The sequence below is a fragment of the Thunnus maccoyii genome, chromosome 18, assembly GCF_910596095.1.
Source record: "Thunnus maccoyii chromosome 18, fThuMac1.1, whole genome shotgun sequence".
In the NCBI taxonomy this organism is placed as follows: domain Eukaryota; kingdom Metazoa; phylum Chordata; class Actinopteri; order Scombriformes; family Scombridae; genus Thunnus; species Thunnus maccoyii.
Genome location: NC_056550.1, coordinates 15,881,727 through 15,899,106, shown reverse-complemented (window position 1 = coordinate 15,899,106; position 17,380 = coordinate 15,881,727). Strand labels below are relative to the sequence as shown.

General features: G+C 38.0%; 1 protein-coding gene across 2 annotated transcripts in view; it reads left to right on the top strand.

The window, feature by feature from the left end:
* Window positions 1-17,084, top strand: part of LOC121884808 (ras-related protein Rab-26-like) — a 56,120-nt gene extending 39,036 nt beyond the window's left edge. For both annotated transcript variants that reach the window (XM_042393817.1, XM_042393818.1), the window contains 4 exons: window positions 13,756-13,821; window positions 14,682-14,738; window positions 15,656-15,732; window positions 16,224-17,084. In XM_042393817.1, the coding sequence (XP_042249751.1) occupies window positions 13,756-13,821; window positions 14,682-14,738; window positions 15,656-15,732; window positions 16,224-16,323 (300 nt within the window). In that variant the 3' untranslated portion in view covers window positions 16,324-17,084. The remainder of the gene's footprint in view (window positions 1-13,755; window positions 13,822-14,681; window positions 14,739-15,655; window positions 15,733-16,223) is intronic.
* The last annotated feature ends 296 nt before the right edge of the window (window positions 17,085-17,380 follow it).

Sequence of the window (17,380 nt, the reverse complement as noted above, 5' to 3'; positions counted from 1 at the left end):
CATGGACTGGCTTCAAATGAAATGGCTGCCTGCCTACCACAGTAACTGTTAGTTAAATGTCATGGCACCACCGCACCAGATGGTGATGAGAGAAACTGTCATTAAATAATTATATGAATTCAAATACCATTCATTTATAATCAGCAAAGACTCTGGCATTTTTAGAGGTGACTCATTTTTGGCTCACAAATGTTGTAAGAAGAGACATTTTACAGATTGTTCTGCACCATCAGGTCTGATACAAGTTAGTGAGGGCATGACATGCAGTAATCCTCATTCATTAGCTTGTCACTCGCATCACCTGTAATTTAGCCCCCTGCATGAAACATTGTTAGTGTGTCAGCTCCATTGCTTCAGTAGATTACTGCCTGTCCTCAGCTGTAGTCATATATGATGCAGCCAGTAGAGTGTAAGTGTCCACCGGTGTTCAGGAAGCTCCTTTCTGTGGACAGTTCCATTTACTTTTATGTCAGCCACAAGGTGACAAAGCAGATGGGATGCTTACGTGCACACAAACACACACACAAACACGGCAAGAAGAATGAAGATGTCCTATAAGTTGGTCGCTCTCTGTTGTTCTTGATCAATTCAATTTGCCAGAGGGAATACAAGAATTGAAATGTCTCAGTGGATGGATTCATGACAGCAGTTTTTGACTGCCTCTATGAAAATAACTTGTCAAAATAGTTTGAAAAAAATCTTGAATTCCCTCATTCTTTGTTCTTGTTCTTTTTCAGTTTTATTTCACTTTCATAGCTGTTTGCTTCTCTTTGTTGTGGAGAGCTTGGAAAAAGGATAGCCATCTTCTCTCGCTGCTCTGTGTTACATAATGCATCATTTCTGCCTGCTCACCAGAAAAGTGCCTTTTATGTTTGTTGCAACTCTGCAGAAGGACGCTCTTTACCTGTGAGGGGGCTGACAAAGGTCAAAGCCGTACAGAAAATATGATTTTTGCCAACTTCTTTCTTTCAATCTCCTCTTTCTGCATCAAAATGCACCATGGACTATTTAAAAACATAAAAGGAGGCTTCATCATAAATTTAAGTGCTCAAACTCCTATTCAGTTATTTGGACAGCAAGTCTATGATTTTATTACATCAAAGATTATCCAAGAAGGACAGGCATGTATTATTGTTCGGGCTCCCATTACCCTAAAATATTTTAATGAACTGATGATATTAGTGATGTATGAAAGGAGAAAACATTCATGGCTAGACAATTTGAAATCTATTTAAGAAGCTAGTTTTAAGAGAAAAGGTTTTTTTGAGGGAGCCTTGGGTGTAAAGTTTGGGATCTATAGTCCATAAAAAGAACTATGCTACATAAAAAAGTTGTTCTGAAACAGAAAAATGGATTATGGATGTCTAGCCAAGAATAACACCTACTCGGATGTTGCAAAACTTTTGCTGGGTGATGTTTATTTATTGCTTTTAATAAATGCATGCATCTTTTCTGCTTCAGGAAAAAATCATTTTAAATATTAAATGCAGTGTTTTGAGAAAGTTTCCCACAACTTATACAAATTCTTTTTTTGTTGTTGTTTTTCCTGAAAACCTTTTTAACATGGCACATCACATGATCAGGGAGCCACAGGTCCTACAATGTATGTCTTGTGTCTCCATGTCCAAAGACAAATACTGGGCATCTTTTACAGAACTACTCACACACACTCACATACGCAGCATATATACAAAAAACTCTTTGTTTTTCTGTCACTCTCAGTCTCTTTTGTCTTTTTTGGAGTGTTTTATCTCTTACTGGCATGAACAAATGCAGAGGCGTCATTATTTTTGTTGTGGTTATTCTGGCTTTTTATCACATTCCTGCTGTCCTTTTCTCCTCCAGACAGAAGGACCTTATAGCATTTGTTTGCAATAGAAAGAGTGTGAAAATGGATTTCAATTATATGCAGAAGCAGAATAGTAAGCGCCCTCTAAAAAAGTGTAGGTGGCTTCTACATGAACTCATGATGAAGTGCTATCTGAACACTAACACTACTAAAAAAAAAATTTTAAATCACAAACAACAATCACAGCAACCCAAAACTATTACAAGGCACGTTTTATGGACTATTATTAGTAATTATGACATTGTTTCTGGAACAGCATGTTGCTCTTGAGTTTTTCAAATGCAAATTTTCATTGCTTCAGGCACCACAAATTAAATTCAAATCACCCTGATTCTATTGGGGTGTAGAAGTCTCAGCTGCTGATGTCTCAAAACCTCTGCAAGAAAACAGAACTATCTGCATGAATTGTGGATACTACCGGAGGAAAGTTGGAAAATAGGTTTTGTGTGTGTGATTTGAGTTAATTTACACTCAAGTTTTAAGTGAGCATCATCAAACATTAAATCACAATTGCAATGATACTACTAGAGTAATGATGATGTCATCTCAGCACATGCTTTGAGACTTCAAATTTGAACAGAAAGCTTGCGTTGCAGAGCTGTGGGCGTATAACAGGCAAGAAGAATCTAACAAAAGTTACTATTGAGTTGTATTATGGGAAGTGTTGAATCTGCTGTTTTTGAGGCTTCACCCATACTACACAATAAAATCAAAATACCTCACCCTCTGCTGCTATTTTTTAGCACTCCTTTAACTAATAAAATCTTAATTGCAAGATAGCATATTTACACACATTATTATTTAATAGTTTGTTCATTATAACATGGACATCAGTTGATTCAGAGAAAGAAAAACAGGCAAAATATTCTAGGAAAAAACAACATATTTGTGTTTTTTAGCTTTAGCTTTATTATAACTTCTCTGCTAAAAGGAAAAAGATAATATGGAGATAAAGAGATTTTCTGTGTAATGTGGACTGAACTGAACACAAATTATTATCCAATGTAGGGATGTGCAGAGATCTCAGTATTTGTATTTGTATCTGTATTTGTTGAGGCAGCAAAATTATTTGTATTTGTATTCAAATAAAAGTGGAAAGAGGCTTAAAAAGCCTGTTTTTGTTTTTATTATGCCTCTAATTTTAGAAAATTAAAGTGTTAGAATAAGTGTTCATGAATAAAATACCTTACAAAGGAGGTCCCCACACTGGGTCTCAAACTTGAGTCTCCCAGATCATAAATGACTGCACTGACTACTGAGCTAAAACTTCACTCATCGCCTCATTGCAGACAGACCTCTACCTATTTATACACCCATAGCACAGAGACAGCACAGCATGTAAGGTCTGCATAGGGAAGAACTTCGGGGTGATTATTGCTTTGCACTTTTCATTTTTTGCCTATTTTTTAACAACCTAACTTTGTGGAAAGGAGAAGGGGAACAACAGCTTATGGAGATTCCATTGGGAGCACTTCACTTGTGTCAGTAGCTCAGCTTTATCTCTGGGGAACACCCCCAACTCTGGGAGTGATGTCAAAATTAGGAAATGTGTGTTATGTAGCAGGTGGATGTGACTCCCCTCGTTGAGACCTGCTGATAGACGTAACAACGGAGCAGAGGAGAGAGACTGAGATAGCGATGTAACCGACCTGCACGCTGGTATTTTACATGTTTTTTTTTTCTTCCCGAAAACAAATAATTTTTAAAATATTTGTATGAAACAAATATTCGTATAAAACCCACTATTTTTGCTTTGCTGAATAATGTATTTGTATTCGGGCACACCCCTAATCCAAAGTAGAGTATTTTTATATATCTTAGATGATCTTTAAACTTTTCACTGCAAAGTTGTTGTAAAAGTTTAATTTCTTTGTGTTTGTACAACACAACTTGTTGTAATCCATGGTGACTTTAGTGTTAATAAGCCTGCAGCATGTCGACACATTAGCAGTGGATCTAACGTGTTGTTTGTTGTTGTCCATAACAGCAGAAGAAGAGCACTGTTTAAACTTAATTCAGCACAGGGCACAGTCACTGTATCAATGTATCACAGTCAGTTCTCTTAATAAGTGGCTTTAATTGTTTTTTTGAGATTTTCCCCTTTTGTTTTCTTGTTCTTTGAATCCACTCAATATAAACAGCATGAGAGGGTTTTTAATAATCTTCTTTTGAACAAAAAAGCATTTTCTTAGAGAGGAAATGTGTATGCAAGGACTGACAAGATATCAGCTTGATTGACAAGACAGCCCCGAGCCCCACACCCTTCTCCTCTGACACAGTATGTGTCTCTGGAAACAGTTGGCACAGATGTCACAGAGGATATCACAATAATGAGAACTGCGAATGTGCACACAATCTCAAAAGCTGCCATGCACTTAACAAGGAACCTCTGCATCTACATTCCTGCTGTGAGTGTAGATGGTACGTGGATCAATTTATTATAGTGAAAATGTAACAAAGTGGCACATTGGCAGATTAATGACTTTTGGTCTTTCAGTGCAGCATTGAGGCCTTTCAGCCAACTCACACTGAATCTGCATTATGCTGGCACTTGACATTTCCTACTCCTTACCTTTCCCTTCATAATATATTGAAAACCTTAAATTATTGATTCCCTCTTTTATATTCATGCATTCATTATTCGGAGACATAGAAATCCATTTACAAGGTTGCCAGTCTGACTTGCACTGCCAGGGTTGGGGAACCGAATGCATTTACATCTTGACTTGATATAATTGGTCTACTCACTGTCACACTAGACTACAATGCATGTTGGTCTCATTAGGTCCAAATGTTATGTAACAAAGTAAATCATCGTTTTTCTTCATTTAATTTTCCTGAAATGCTCAAAGACACAGCTCAGTAGTAACACAGAAAAATGGAAGGTAGCAGTTTGGTACCTTGCCTTTTATTGGCACAAATACAGCCAATAAAAGGCAAGATTATAGAAGATTCCTTAAAATACCAAGTATATTTTTACTAGTCAGACCCTAAAATATGCAAACAGTGAGTCATGTTTTATTAAAACTCTATTGCTTGTTTTAGTATACTACTGGACTGCTCTGGTCTGTAATTACTTGGTAACTTTTTGTCATGTATGAACATGGAGATACCTAGCCTCTAGCTAGTTAAGTATTGGTCACTTTAATGACTTTAAAAGGTCTTTAAAAGAGAAACATCCATGCAACTTGGAAACCCAACCATGGAGTAAAATATTAATAAAAGCTGCAATATTTTCTTTTGGATTGTGTTCTTCCTCCAAGAAAAGACCTTCATCTGCAATGCTGTGAATTGACCTTGTTTCATCCCCAGCTTGTCAGCAATTTTTCTTCCTTTGGCAATTTGTACTTGTGTTTCATTGTCTTTGTGCTGTTTGCTCAGTGGACCGCACTGAATTGCATTAATATCTGTAAAGGAGATATTTAAAAAGCGGAAGAATGAGGAGATGTTTTCCTTGAGGCAAAGCATTTGTAAAGCAAAGTGTTGAAATCTCTTTCATCAGAAAGTTCTTGTTACTACTGACAATGAAAACATGAAAAATATTTGCCTTTAGTTACAAGTCTTTTCAACTACAGGGTTGATTTAATGTAAAGTGAAACTCGCACTCACAGATACTTTCCGCTTAGCTTAGATCTGTAGCTGTGCATGACATTTTGTGAACAAACGAAAAAGATTTGCACAAATACTAATTGAGATTGAGAAACAGATTCCAATGTATGAGTACATAAAGAACAAAGCACAAAGGTTTGCAGTTATTAATTCAAAATTTAAATCTATTTGTTCAGATTTTTTACACATTCAAACATTTGAATTCATTTGATCGAAACATTTGTACCCTTTCACACATTTTAATGTATTCATACAATATGTTTTCATCCATTCAGATATGGTGATACACAGCTACAACCAGAGAAGGCTCCATATGAGGAAAGTTCCTCTATACACGTCTCACTCTCACTCATGCACACATTCACTCTATGACTACAGCTTTTCAAAGCACATCAGTCATCCAGACATGTCTCACACCAATGTTTGCTGGCAGATAGACATGTCAGCTGCTCTTGTATAAACATAAAAGGCATTCTCTTCACAGTCATGCAACAGAAATCAGCTTACAAGGCTGTCAGTGTCTTGTTTGGAGTTTTTTTTGTTTTGTTTTGTTGTTTTTTTTGATGATGTGATGCACAAGGTTTTATGACACAAAAGGTATTCACTGATCTGTCTGTTGTTGAGGATATTGCGTTTGACTATAAAATCTGCAGATGGAAACATACATAAATTAGTTTAATAAAAATCAACCAACTGATTTCAAAAGTTTTTAAATAAATCAAATATAGTTTATTGATTTGTTTATGCAAGACTGGTTGTGTACCTGCATGAATGTGTGAATACAAACCGACATGAGTGTGGCAGGATTGCTCAGTGTGTGTCAGACACAGTGTCGCTCCGTTTAGCTTAGCTGCCTTGTGGAGCTTATATCTCCTCTCAGGGGAGAAGTCCTATATTCTCCCAGCACTCCTCTGGGTTGGCTCAGTCTGAGTCTGCCAGTTGTTGGGAGCAGACTTCTCCACTCTGTCTGTTGGTGTAATGCTCTAATCAAAGCTTTGTAAGAATAGCATTGTCACCCATAGCGAATCTCCTTATACAAAAGTGCAACAGGGGGAAAGTTGGGTCACGTGGAAAGACGCTCTGAGGCTCCTTGAGGAATTTGAGTCATGTTCATTACTTAAACTCAGCAAAGTATCAGAAAATTGTGACCCGAGTTTTTAACATGATGCAAATAATACATTATTTGTTGTCAGATGACTAACACTGAGGGGAATTTAAAAACAGAATTATTTCATATTATCTGTGAAAGTTAGTGATGTTTTTCACCATTTTGAGGGAAATATGCGTAAGGCAATTGAGGTGATCAACTTTAATTATTTAAATACCTCCACACCTAATAGTTAGGATGAGGATTTTTTGGAAGGATCTATAGTGGTTTCATTGTATATATTGTTTTTGTGAAAAATTTCCAGTAATGCTTCCCTGATTTTTAGCTATGCTAGCACTGTGGCTCTACTGATGTCAGTCACTCGGTCCACAGCTGTGGTCCAGACTGAAATATCTCAACAACTTTTCAATTAAATTTTGTACCAATATCCATAGTTCCTGGAAGGTGAATCCCTTTGACTTTGGTGATCTCCTGATTTTTCCTCTGGCCCCACCATCCAATTCACTTTTGTGTATATTCATGCCCCCTTCAGAATGAATTTTAATCACTTTAGTAGTCCTCTAACATTTCATCTAGCACCATCATCAGGTCAAAATTTCTATTCGTCTAATATTTGGTTTGTGACCAGTTACATGCAAACATTTTACATTCCCATCAGCCTTAGCTGAACTTTGTGTTTAATCCTAATTAACAATTGTTAGCATGCTAACATGCTAAACGAAGATGATGAACATGGAAAACATCAACATATTACAATTGTCATTGTGAGCATGTTAATGTAGTGATTTAAGCATTTAAACATTGCAGTCTTGCAACTAACCTGCATGTGGTGTGGTGTCTCATTTTAAGCACGCTGAACCACAACGTCCATGCACAGAAAATTTTCTTCATAGCCTGTGCACTACAAATTAAAAAGGAGAAAAAGTTGAGTGTCTTTAATCATTTATATTTTCTTTGAGGGAAATATGACTTCAAAGTTGGTGTCACCAGGCTTGATCTTTTATTGTAGGTAGGCAATAATGCATCATGACGTGTCTTGATAAGACAATAAAATGTAGGGTGGAGGCAAACAACACAACACAACTTGGGCCGGGTTTCATATGAAATTCTTCTATGCTAATGCTGATATGAAACCTGAGTTTCTGTACTGATAATAAAATGATACCAAATCTTACTTTGATAAATATAGGTTTCCTGCAAAACCTTTTTTTCATTACATTACATTCACTTCCTTTTTGCCAACATACACACTCATTGGGAGCAATTTTTGGGGTTTAGTGTCTTGCCCAAAAGCACTTTGACCTGTGGACAGGACGAGCCAGAGATTGAAGCACCAACCCTAACCAAAGCTTTCACTTTATATTATAAATGTTAAAATTATTAGCAAATACCTCAAAGAATAAGGAAACTGGTGTATGAATTTAACCAGACGTTTAGTGCCAGTTTTCAATACTCTAAGGACACATTTCAGTCAATACCTTAACAGTATTTAATACCCAGGCCAGACCACAACAACTCGAATTTTGACCTGTTATACATTTTTAATGGTGGCCTGCCAGCCAATCATGAACAAGTTTTTCTAAAAGATATATTCCCACTCTATCAGCTTACCTGGTGAGTCTAGTATCATAGGACACGGCCCTGCTTTCTCTTCTCAGTGACAACAAAGGGAAAACGTAAACAAGGCAACATCAGAAGTACCCTCACATAACTCTGCCTGTGACAACTTGTCTCGCCAGTGTCACGATCCAGCCGCCAGCAGCTTTCTGCCTGGCTTTTATCTTCCCTCCTCTGATACAGATCCTTTGGTCTTTGTCTTTTCTTTCACTGTCACCGTCTGTCTCTCCATCTTGTTGCCTTTTGGCACCCTCTCTGTCTCTGTCATATCGCTCCCTCCATCTTTGACTGTCACATCAGTCTCTCTGCCATTGTTATCGTCTTGTACATTTACTGTGAACAGAGAAATCAGAGGTGCTGTTCATGAAATAGGAATCAAGAAGCTGAATTTGACTGGGTTTGTTATTGTTGAGGGTTTTTTGGCCCTTGAATACAATATTTAAGTCCCACCCATATCTGATTTGCCACACTGTTTGGGGACTGTAATGCCATGGCAGTGAGCAGAGAAATGTATTACCTCCTCTGACACCATGCCACATTGTCATTGACATTTGGCTCCCTGAGCATTTGGCTAGAGAGCCTGGTATTAGTCTTGAATAAAAGATGAGCCCAGCCCAGTTCCTTTAGCCATGGCCACTGAGGATATTAGACTTATTTGAAGTCAGGTGTTCATCAGCTTGAAGCCCTGCTGTTCTAAAGAGAGAAACAAAAAAGTAAGTTTATTTTATCCATTTCTTTTAAAAGTATTCACTGGAAGTGTTGGCTTGCTATCATGTCTGCCTTGACACTGGTATAGACGTCTATAGCAATTACTCTCCACACCAGAGAACACCTGTTGGTATTTGTAATATTCACACTAATAGCTGAGTTGCACACATTGATTAACAAATTAATTGATGATGATTATACTAATATTAACACCCTTTGTTAGCTATTAATTTAAATTAGTCTTGCAGTTCCACATTGTGACCACTGGAGGGCAGTGAATTCTCATGATTCTAATTAATCAATAGTCAACTTGCTCCAGCTTTCAAAATTAGACAGATGCCCACCTCTGGACTGCAGCAAGTCAACACAAAAGCAGGAATACTGCAACATTTTGGGCTGAAATTTTGTCTCTTTGCTTTAAGAGCAATTGGTCCAGGAAGTGTAAAGCCTAGCTTAGCTCAAACACCGGAGGCAGGAGACACTGCCAACCTGCAACAAAAAAGCAGCCTGTGAGGCTATACTCAGGCACTGCAGTGTTTGCATTGTCTAAGATAACAGCTAGCCATTGGCTTTCAGCTACCATGGCTTTGAGAAAGACAGCGTCAAACACTATGCAGATACTCTGAGCTGTCTACAGGTGAAATACAAACTGATATCCATATTTGTGTGTATGAATCTAAAGGGAAGGCTACAAGACCAAATGTGGTTTGTTTTGCAGCAAATGGATGCGGTACTGACAGCAGGATGTTACTGTTTGCTCAGGGATGCAGGCCCTTTGTTGGCTGTTAATTATGCTACCTTTATTTATATTTTGTATCTGTTTACACATCAAATATCACTTCCTAAAAATGGTCTGATCTCTCTAACACCAGTAGATCATGTATGCTATTACTCTAAAACAAACCAAACCACTCTTGCATGAATTTTAATTTCCAGTGTGGTTTGTCATAAGCCACAGCACTGCCCAAAGCTCCTTTCTCTGCATTCTGCACAGAGTAACAGCTGTAATTCTATTAAAAAAATAATGTATATCCAGTTATCAAGTGGAATAAATGGCGCTAATTTTCCTCAGCAAGTTTAAATGCACTCACTAACATATTTTCTTTCATTTGAATGATAATGTCAGCCATTGCACACATCAACCCTCTTCCACTATAAAAAGATAATAGGAGACTTTAATTCTCCAGGGCGGAGGTGACAGGTAGTATCATCTGGAATCAATGACTGTATCTGTGAAATGACCCATGGGGGGGATGTGCAATAAACAGCTGAATGATCTAATTACAAGCTATGGTTCATCAACTGTAATTGCAGCATATGAAGAGAGTCACTCAGAAGCAAGCTGTCAATTCAGGGAGAATCTTTTATACTGCAGAGGTTTGATCAGACTCCTTGTGCGAGGATGAAAGGTTGTAAAGTTTGAAGATAGATAAACAATAGCCTATTATAAAGGCCATTTTGGACATACAAATTCACACAGGCGGCCAATAAAATCAGTGATGCACTGTGTTTGGAAATAAAGAAGTCACTATCCAGCAATCACTCTGATTGGTATTATATTACCTAACCAGAATAAAAACTGTAGCATCACTCTCAAAGACTGTTTATCAAAGACTATGGGGAAGTTTTGTTGGATGGAAGGCAAATTTAATTGTACCTTTTAGATCGACTGTGCTATGAGAAGCAACAACAACAACCGTCCATCTTGGAAAGCGACATTTGAAAAAGTTAAATTATGCATGAAGCAGGCAATTAGCCACATGTAAAATGTTCTTCAGTAACTTTTCGCCCCCTCAGCACTATGTTGAAGAGCGCTGGTGATGTTGCGCTTGATCATTTCAATGCAAATTTCAAACAACACAACCCAATCTTTTTCCACCTTTATCAGAATAGCAGAGGGTTCCGTCAGACCTTTCTCTAAAGGTTTCTCTAAATCAGCTCTCCAGGTGGAGCTCATTGCCTGGTTAAAGAACCTTGGAGTCCTGTCTGGTTTCTCAATTCACCAAACCTCTTCAACACCAAAGCACATCAAAATACAAATGTGATTCAGCATTGATTTAAAGGCAACATGATAAATTAAAGACTGGTTAGAGGTTAAAAAGCATATTTACGAGTGAACAGTGCGCAGTATGCAGTAAACCCAATCACACATAAAAAACAATCATTGTTTTGTTGAACATTATATAAAATAAAACAGAAGCAGATCTCATTTCAGCAAAGTTGCACACTTTTTTGTAAATCTTGAATTTCTAAAACTCAGTTAAATCATTTAAACAACCAGAATTTATTATTCTATCAAAACTATGAAGTGTTTGATCAAGTGTTTTCCTTATTTTGACTGTAGTTGTATTCCTTTACTTCTCTCCTTTATTTAGATAAACTAGCAGTTGCATGCAAGGCAACATGTAGAGGAGTAGAAAACCTTTTCAGAATCAAAAGTAGCCTTGTCCCTCTTGAGCAATAAGCCTTCTAACATTCTTCGTGAAAGGGAGCGACTTATTGCTTGAGTTCAGTTTGCAGTTGGCTTGATGGGATGGTAGCTGAATGAAATGTTGATCTTTTATTTATATGCACCTGTGCGTGTGTGAGCAGGGTCATGCAATGCTAATCGAGTGAGCCTGTAGTGGGGCATCATTCTGCTGGATGTGGGGCTGACTGAGCAAAGACTACAAGCTCCAGAGTTTGGAAGTGGGAGGATTTGACAGCCGCTGAAGACAGAGAGATGCTGAGAGAAGGTTTTAAAGATGGTGTGGATTAGTTCCAGATGGATTTGGGAGAAATACTGCAGTTGAAGAGGATTAATGATTAATGATTGTGTCAGGGACAGCAAAAGAGACAATGGAAGTTATAATTCTGAAAAAAAAAAAAAAGATTTTTACCTCACAAAAATGTAGATGAAATACATGCGTCATTAATGTACATTATTTTCATTTTCTGTTAGTCTCCCAATTATTTTTTAACCATTAACCATTTGGCCTCCCAGTTCCCAAATCCAAAAAGTTAGCATAAAATTGTTTGTCCTGTCTAACCAAAATTTAATTATATCAAGCTGATTATCTTTTGATTTTATGTGATAGAGGAAAACCAGCAAATATTGCAGGTTCTGAACATCTAAGAACCTGGAATCAATGATTTTTGGCATTTTTGTTTAAAAAAATACTTACCAAATACATTGGTAATCAAAAAAAATCAGTTTGAACATAAGTGGGTCTAAAGCCATGTGGCCTGTGAGGCTATACTCAGGCACTGCAGTGTTTGGATCTAGCACCAGCATGGCTACATCCTCATAATGGCAATGTGAACACATGATGTTTAGCAGCCATGTTTGAGTGTCAGTGTTGCTGTTGCTTGCACGCGCTCTTTTGCATGATAACCATAAGTGTGTTAGCATGCTAAGATTTGCCAATTAGTGCTTAACCCAAAGAATAGCTGAGGCTGATGTGAAATGTCATTAGTTTTGGGTATTTGATAATAAACCAAAGTAGTGGACCAAGCAAAATTTTCACCAAAGTTATTGCACTTCATCATGAGGGGACATGAATGTTTGTACTAGATTTCATGGCTATCCATCCAATAATGGTTGAGACATTTCACTCAAAAGAACAAATGTCAATCTCATGGTGGCGCAAGAGGAAAGTCAGGGAATTACCAGTTGGTATGATACATCACCTGGGGAACATGACTGTCTGTACCAAATTTTGTGCCGATCCAAGTAGATGTTGAGATACTTCACTGGATAGGTGAAAAGTTTCACTTGTTAGGCTTTGTCCTATGGGCAACATGGATGCCTGAACAAAATTTCATGGCAATTAATCCAGTAGTTGTTGAGGTATTTCGGTTGACATTGCTATAGCCATGCCCCATAGTGAGCCCATAGTATGGCTCAAAATGTCCATCTTATTTCAGTGTTTATCAAGATAATTTTGACTCAGGTTACCATACCAAGAAATGTTCATATTGACACACACCTACTGTATACAATAGATTACAATTGACACATGCATGCAGTCTTCCTTAACTACATGCATACATTCTGACATGCACAGGCAGCACAGGCAGCACTGTCAACACGTTTGCTATCTCATCTCCTGTTATTTAACATGACCTTTGGCTGGAGGTGACCCCTGTGAAATCCCTTTATACCAGAATTAATTACTAGGGAGCTGACAGAGGGGAAACAGCTCTGAAGCAAGACCGCAAAAGAAAAGGGAGATTGATCACCGGCCAGTCAGAAATCCAATGTGGAGTAAGTCACTGTGGATACAAGTAAGCATTGTGCTGAGATGAGGGATATTATTTCAGCAGGAGGGCTTTGCAGGTGTCTGTCTGCTCTGATTAAATGCCCATTAACAGTGAATGGATGGTTCAGGTGCTGTCAGAGCTCATACAGTCAGCAGTGCTATTTGTTCCCCTGTAAAGCTTTATCTTCCCCCCCACGTATGTATTGTGTTTAAGACAGGATGGAGCAGACAGTCTTGATTAAACTGAGGATTATGATGAGTATGTGTTACAGTACTTCTTTTTCTCACAGTGTTTCTCATTCTTGAATGCACTGTCTCGCTTTTATCCCTTTTATCTTTGTCCTTGCCCAATTTGTCTGCACATTTTTCTCCCTTCATCTTCTAAATGCCCTTGTCACTCTCACTTTCCACCTCCTCTTTATTCATGTTGTTAGATTTAATCCTCAGACTCGTTCTTGTGAAGTCCCAGACAAAGTTTTCTTTTCCCTTATTATGTGTACTACACATTTCTTCTTTCTTGTCTCTTATCTCAAGTTGTTTTAGGTTTTCACACTCATAATTGTCCTCTGCTAACACCTCCTGTCTTCCCTCTCTCTTGTCTCTTTGTCCTGTTTTGTTACCAGGCATGGCTGACTGAGATCCACGAGTACGCCCAACAGGATGTGGTGCTCATGCTGCTTGGAAACAAGGCAAGGCATTATGGGAAATACTTGCCACTGTAGGTAGAGATAGAGTGGAAGCAATAAATCCTGCATATACTGTATATGCACAGTAGGGTTAGGTATCTAACTAAAATACTAAATGCTTGGTCAGATTCTTAGTCTTGTTTACTTATTCCTTGATTAGATAAGACTTAAATAATAATTTTGATAAATTTATATTGTATTTCAGAAAGTTCTTGTATGGCTGCTTTGCATTAGGAAAAATTAAATAGTGATGCATTTGAGATTTCTGGCTTCTTCTATTAAATTTTTAAAAAATCCTATAGGAAATCATTTTCATATTCCTCATCTGTATAGAAAACATACCCAGTTTTAATGCACACATGCACAGTATCAAGTACTGCATATGTACAAACACGAATGCATTTAAAATGTAACCAAAGCAACTTCATACACACTCAGTACATCATTGGTGACTATATTGGCTTTAAAAAGTTTGATAATAATCCCAAAAGTATAATTAGTTTTGTTCATTTCAAGCACACATACATCTGATAATGTCTGTCAACCTGCTAAACTGCAAATACCAGTGACGCACATATTTTGTGTAACTGCCATTCGCATCCCTCTCTCTCAGCGGAGAACAGATGTCTCTGTCTCAGAGTTCTGTCCACTTTCAGTCCCCCACACTCCATATCAGCCCTTAATTAGCGTCCGAACAGCCAATCATGACTCATTAACTGCCATCCGACCTGAACACCACAAAACACTTGTATGTAAACTGTGGACAAACAGTGAGCAGATCTCCACAGTTAGTGGGTGTATGTTGTGGTTTTAGCCAGTGCATGATGTTGGCATGTGTGACATTATTCTCCCTGTCTCACCAGGCTGATGCCACTCATGACAGGGTGGTGAAGAGAGAGGATGGCGAGAGGCTTGCTAAGGTGAAGAAATCAATAGTTACTGTAGGAGAATAATGAAACATTTTTACTGCACAGATGCCAGTGCTGCAAAGTTAACGGGGTTGGAATGAGAAGCAGCACCAGAAAGTCAGCTTATCTATATAGGTGATTCATCGTCTCCTCCACTTACTAAAATATTTGTATGACTGATTGAATTTCTATGGTGGATGAGAAGACTATGAATATTACAAAAAGGTGGGACTATCTAGAGATCAGTTCTCATTTTTGCTCTTTATCTTTGCACACAAAAAGGCAGACAAGACAAAGAAAGGCAAGACACCTGAGAGGTATTGCTCCCCTGTAGATAATGAACATTTGAAAATGAATATTTACTCTATGTATTCCTGCCTTGTGTGTCATAATCTACAAAAGTTTTCTGAGCTTCTGCAAAACATTCAGCATGTCAGTTATAATCAGTTTTATAGTGCTGGGTTCTGTGATAAACTTTAGTGCAGCTACAGATATAACCACTAAGCACTGGAACAGGAACAAACATTTCTTTTTATCAATTTCCCTGACTGTTGCTTCACAGCATGGCACACAAAACAAATAGCAAAGAAGTGGGAGCAATAAAGTGCTACTAAGTAGGCCTAACTTAAGGCTCAGCCTCAGAGGGGGAAAAAAAGCACACAGTTATCATCACTGTGGGCTGAGACAAATTCCCCCTTCAGAGGAAAGGCTGAGACAAATTTATCACAAGTAAGCCTGAGCTGGATTTATCCAAAGTAAATAAGCACAACTAGTGCTGCAAAACTGTCAAATAATTTTTTGTTAAATTCAGAAGTAAAATCCAGTTGAAAAGTGTTAAGTTATTATAAATATGTATGTGTCTGTTGGGGGTAAAAGGGTGAAGCACAAAAGGGAGATCTCTATTAACTGCCATTGCTTTGACTGTGCAGGAGTTTGGAGTTCCCTTCATGGAGACAAGTGCCAGGTCAGGTCTCAATGTAGAGCTGGCTTTCACTGCTGTGGCTAAGTGAGTACACCTACCTTTGTGCAAGTGTTGATGATTGGTCTAATTAAGAGGTTTCCTTGTCACAATAATGTACTACTAAGAAGATAGAACAGCACCTTTTTGTCAATAAGAAATGTAAGTGTAGTAGTAGTAGCAGTCATAACATCCACACTCAAGATCAACTTGCTAGCTTTTCCCAGCGCTTTCAACTGCATTTCAGGTTGAAACCTCTGGAAAAAGCCAGTAAGCAGATCTTGAGTTCAAAATTCTGTGTCAAAAATAATTTATACTTTAAACACCATTGAGTTATCTTTCTGTCCGTCTTCTCTCTTTATGTTCTGTGTCTGAAAAACAATACGTGAAACTTTGTGCTTATGTTACAGATTCCTCATTAAATTTTTGGACCAACATATTGCATAAACCAGCCACATTTGGTGTTTATGGTCAGACATCCGAAACCTGAAGTATATTTAGTTTATTATATCTCTTCTTATGCTCTTCCTCCGTCTCAGGGAGCTGAAACGCCGGTCTATGAAGGATCCCAATGAGAAGTTTAAGCTCCAGGAGTACGTAAACAAGGAGATGAAGGGCACTGGCTGCTGCAGGTCTTAAAGCCTGCCTATCACTCTCTGGGCGTGCGTTAGTATGTGTGTATTTGTGTGTGTTTGAGTATGTGGACATGGAAAGCAACTTGTAACACTCATCTTCGTACGGTATGTTTTTGTACCTGGCCTAAACAGAGAGGAGGAGTCAGCTCCAGCGAGGTATAAGCCTTTTTGTCCTTCTGTTTCTCCATTCTCATACATCTCTGTCTCAGTACACATAACACTCCATTTGTTTTCCTTTACAAACCTCACGGCCCTCCTCTATCTTGTGTGTCCTACTTTTCCTCACTCACCTCCTTTTTGCAGCTGTGAATGTGCCCTCAGATTTCAATTGGTAAAAGAGAAAATAAAGCTCTGCACACGTCCATTATTACCCTATTCATGGACATTCTCTCCCATAACTGTAGCTGTATGATTGATTATCTTTCAACCCAAACACTAGCAAATACCTTTGCATTGTCTTGGGAGGTCGGTCATTCCTCACATCCACTTGAAATGTCTGTGAAAGTTGTCATTTTGTTTGAGTGTTCTCTTCTTGGTCAACGTGTGGATGATATTTCATGTACTTGCTGTATAGTGATGTGTCTTCTGTCCAGTGTTCATGTCAGTAATTCAACAGGCTCTTTGGAGCCAGTTTAGCTCACCAGCATAAACTCAATCTAAGCATGTCCATGATTCAGCTGTGGATATTTGGGAATATGTATTTCTTCTTCTACATAAAAGTAAATGGATGTTGCTGTTTTGTATATAAAGATATGAAGAACTGAACCGGATCATTAGCCACAACAAGTCATCATTTTAGTAGATCTGAATTCATGCCAGATGCACAAATGTGGGGTATACAATAGTTTAAACACACCTTCAGAAACATGGCAGTGCATGGGTCACAGAACCTAAAACATTTTACAGACACATTATTGGAGGGGTTTCGATAATAAAGAATCAACGTTGCGTCTCAGAGAGCTCAAAAGCAACTTCTCCTCTTGATAATATGTATTAACTTTTGAAATTATGTTATTTAAAAACAGACAGTCAAACATACTGTATGTAATCTATATATACAT